Source organism: Lygodium microphyllum, chromosome 9 (assembly GCF_053477565.2).
Source record: "Lygodium microphyllum isolate KBCC chromosome 9, Lygodium_microphyllum_v1.1.10, whole genome shotgun sequence".
In the NCBI taxonomy this organism is placed as follows: domain Eukaryota; kingdom Viridiplantae; phylum Streptophyta; class Polypodiopsida; order Schizaeales; family Lygodiaceae; genus Lygodium; species Lygodium microphyllum.
In genome coordinates this window covers 93,627,160-93,628,161 of record NC_141143.1, presented here as the reverse complement: position 1 = coordinate 93,628,161, position 1,002 = coordinate 93,627,160, and the positions used below count along the sequence as shown (strand labels likewise).

Below are 1,002 nucleotides of genomic sequence, written 5' to 3'. Positions count from 1 at the left end.
AAATGGTAAATTACCTTAATGTCTAGGATTTTAATGGAGATGAGTGTGATATAAGTAGGCTTGTGTCAAGGAGGTTTGAAGAGGTAGAGTATGAATGGTCTTTAAAGACTAGGGTTTTTAACCTTAGTATTAGTCTGTTAACAAAAACCGAAGTGAAGAGTAATGGAATGTAGAGCTGGAAGTCGAATGCATCGCCATTCAGCACCACAGTCGTCAGAGTTGTTGCCACTCACAACAGTGATGACTCGTCGTCTAAGTCTACATCCACATAGCTGTCCATCCCTGGAGTCAAACTCATCAGTCCGTCATTCCCTATTTGTGGCATCCCAGCTCGTACTGCTGCCCTCATTACTGTCCTTGGCCTTCTTCTCGAGCGGTTGGAAATGGTTGCCATACACATACTCCAGCGTGAAACCTTCCTCATCATCGAAGAGGAGCAGGTGGCCGTGCCACTCCCAGATGCGGAAGCCAGTGTCGGTGTCCTCACGACTAGAAACACAGATGTTGTGGTCGCCTATGGAGATGGCCTTGCCGGAGTTGGGCTTGAGAGAGGCCCAATCACCGGAGGTGATGATCTGCACGACCTTGGCCTCGAGGGCAGCCTCCTCGCGGGCGATCCTGGTCTTGCCGCAGATGTTGGCACCAGGGGGAAGGGTAAGGTTGAGGCCACTAAGGCTGTTGAGGGGGTTCATGCCATCGATAAAGGCATTGCGCGAGTCTATGTTTCTCAAGAAGGCGTATGGATCCATGGCGACCCTTCTTCTACACCTTCCACCTCTATTGTTTAGGAGATTTTTCACAGCTATACGTGTACCTTCAGGTAGCTGACCATAGTACACAATCTCGTATCCACCCTCACCAAGCACATTGGAATCGAAGAAGGAATTAGTCACAGCCTCTATCATGCGGCTGAGAGCTTACAAGGAAGAAGAAATCACACCACTAGCTACCTAGCTCAGCCATGGCTCTGATACCATGTTATAAAACATGGATCTAGAGCTA

At 48.8% G+C, this 1,002-nt stretch overlaps 1 protein-coding gene across 1 annotated transcript; it reads right to left on the bottom strand.

The window, feature by feature from the left end:
• Positions 1-305: 305 nt before the first annotated feature.
• Positions 306-749, bottom strand: LOC148031309 (uncharacterized). Its single transcript, XM_087685562.1, has one exon. The coding sequence runs from the start codon at positions 747-749 to the stop codon at positions 306-308; it is 444 nt and encodes a 147-aa protein (XP_087541688.1).
• Positions 750-1,002: the final 253 nt, after the last annotated feature.

Excerpts from the sequence above, each read along its gene's own strand:
- LOC148031309 (XM_087685562.1), bottom strand. The coding sequence starts at position 749 with ATGGATCCATACGCCTTCTTGAGAAACATAGACTCGCGCAATGCCTTT.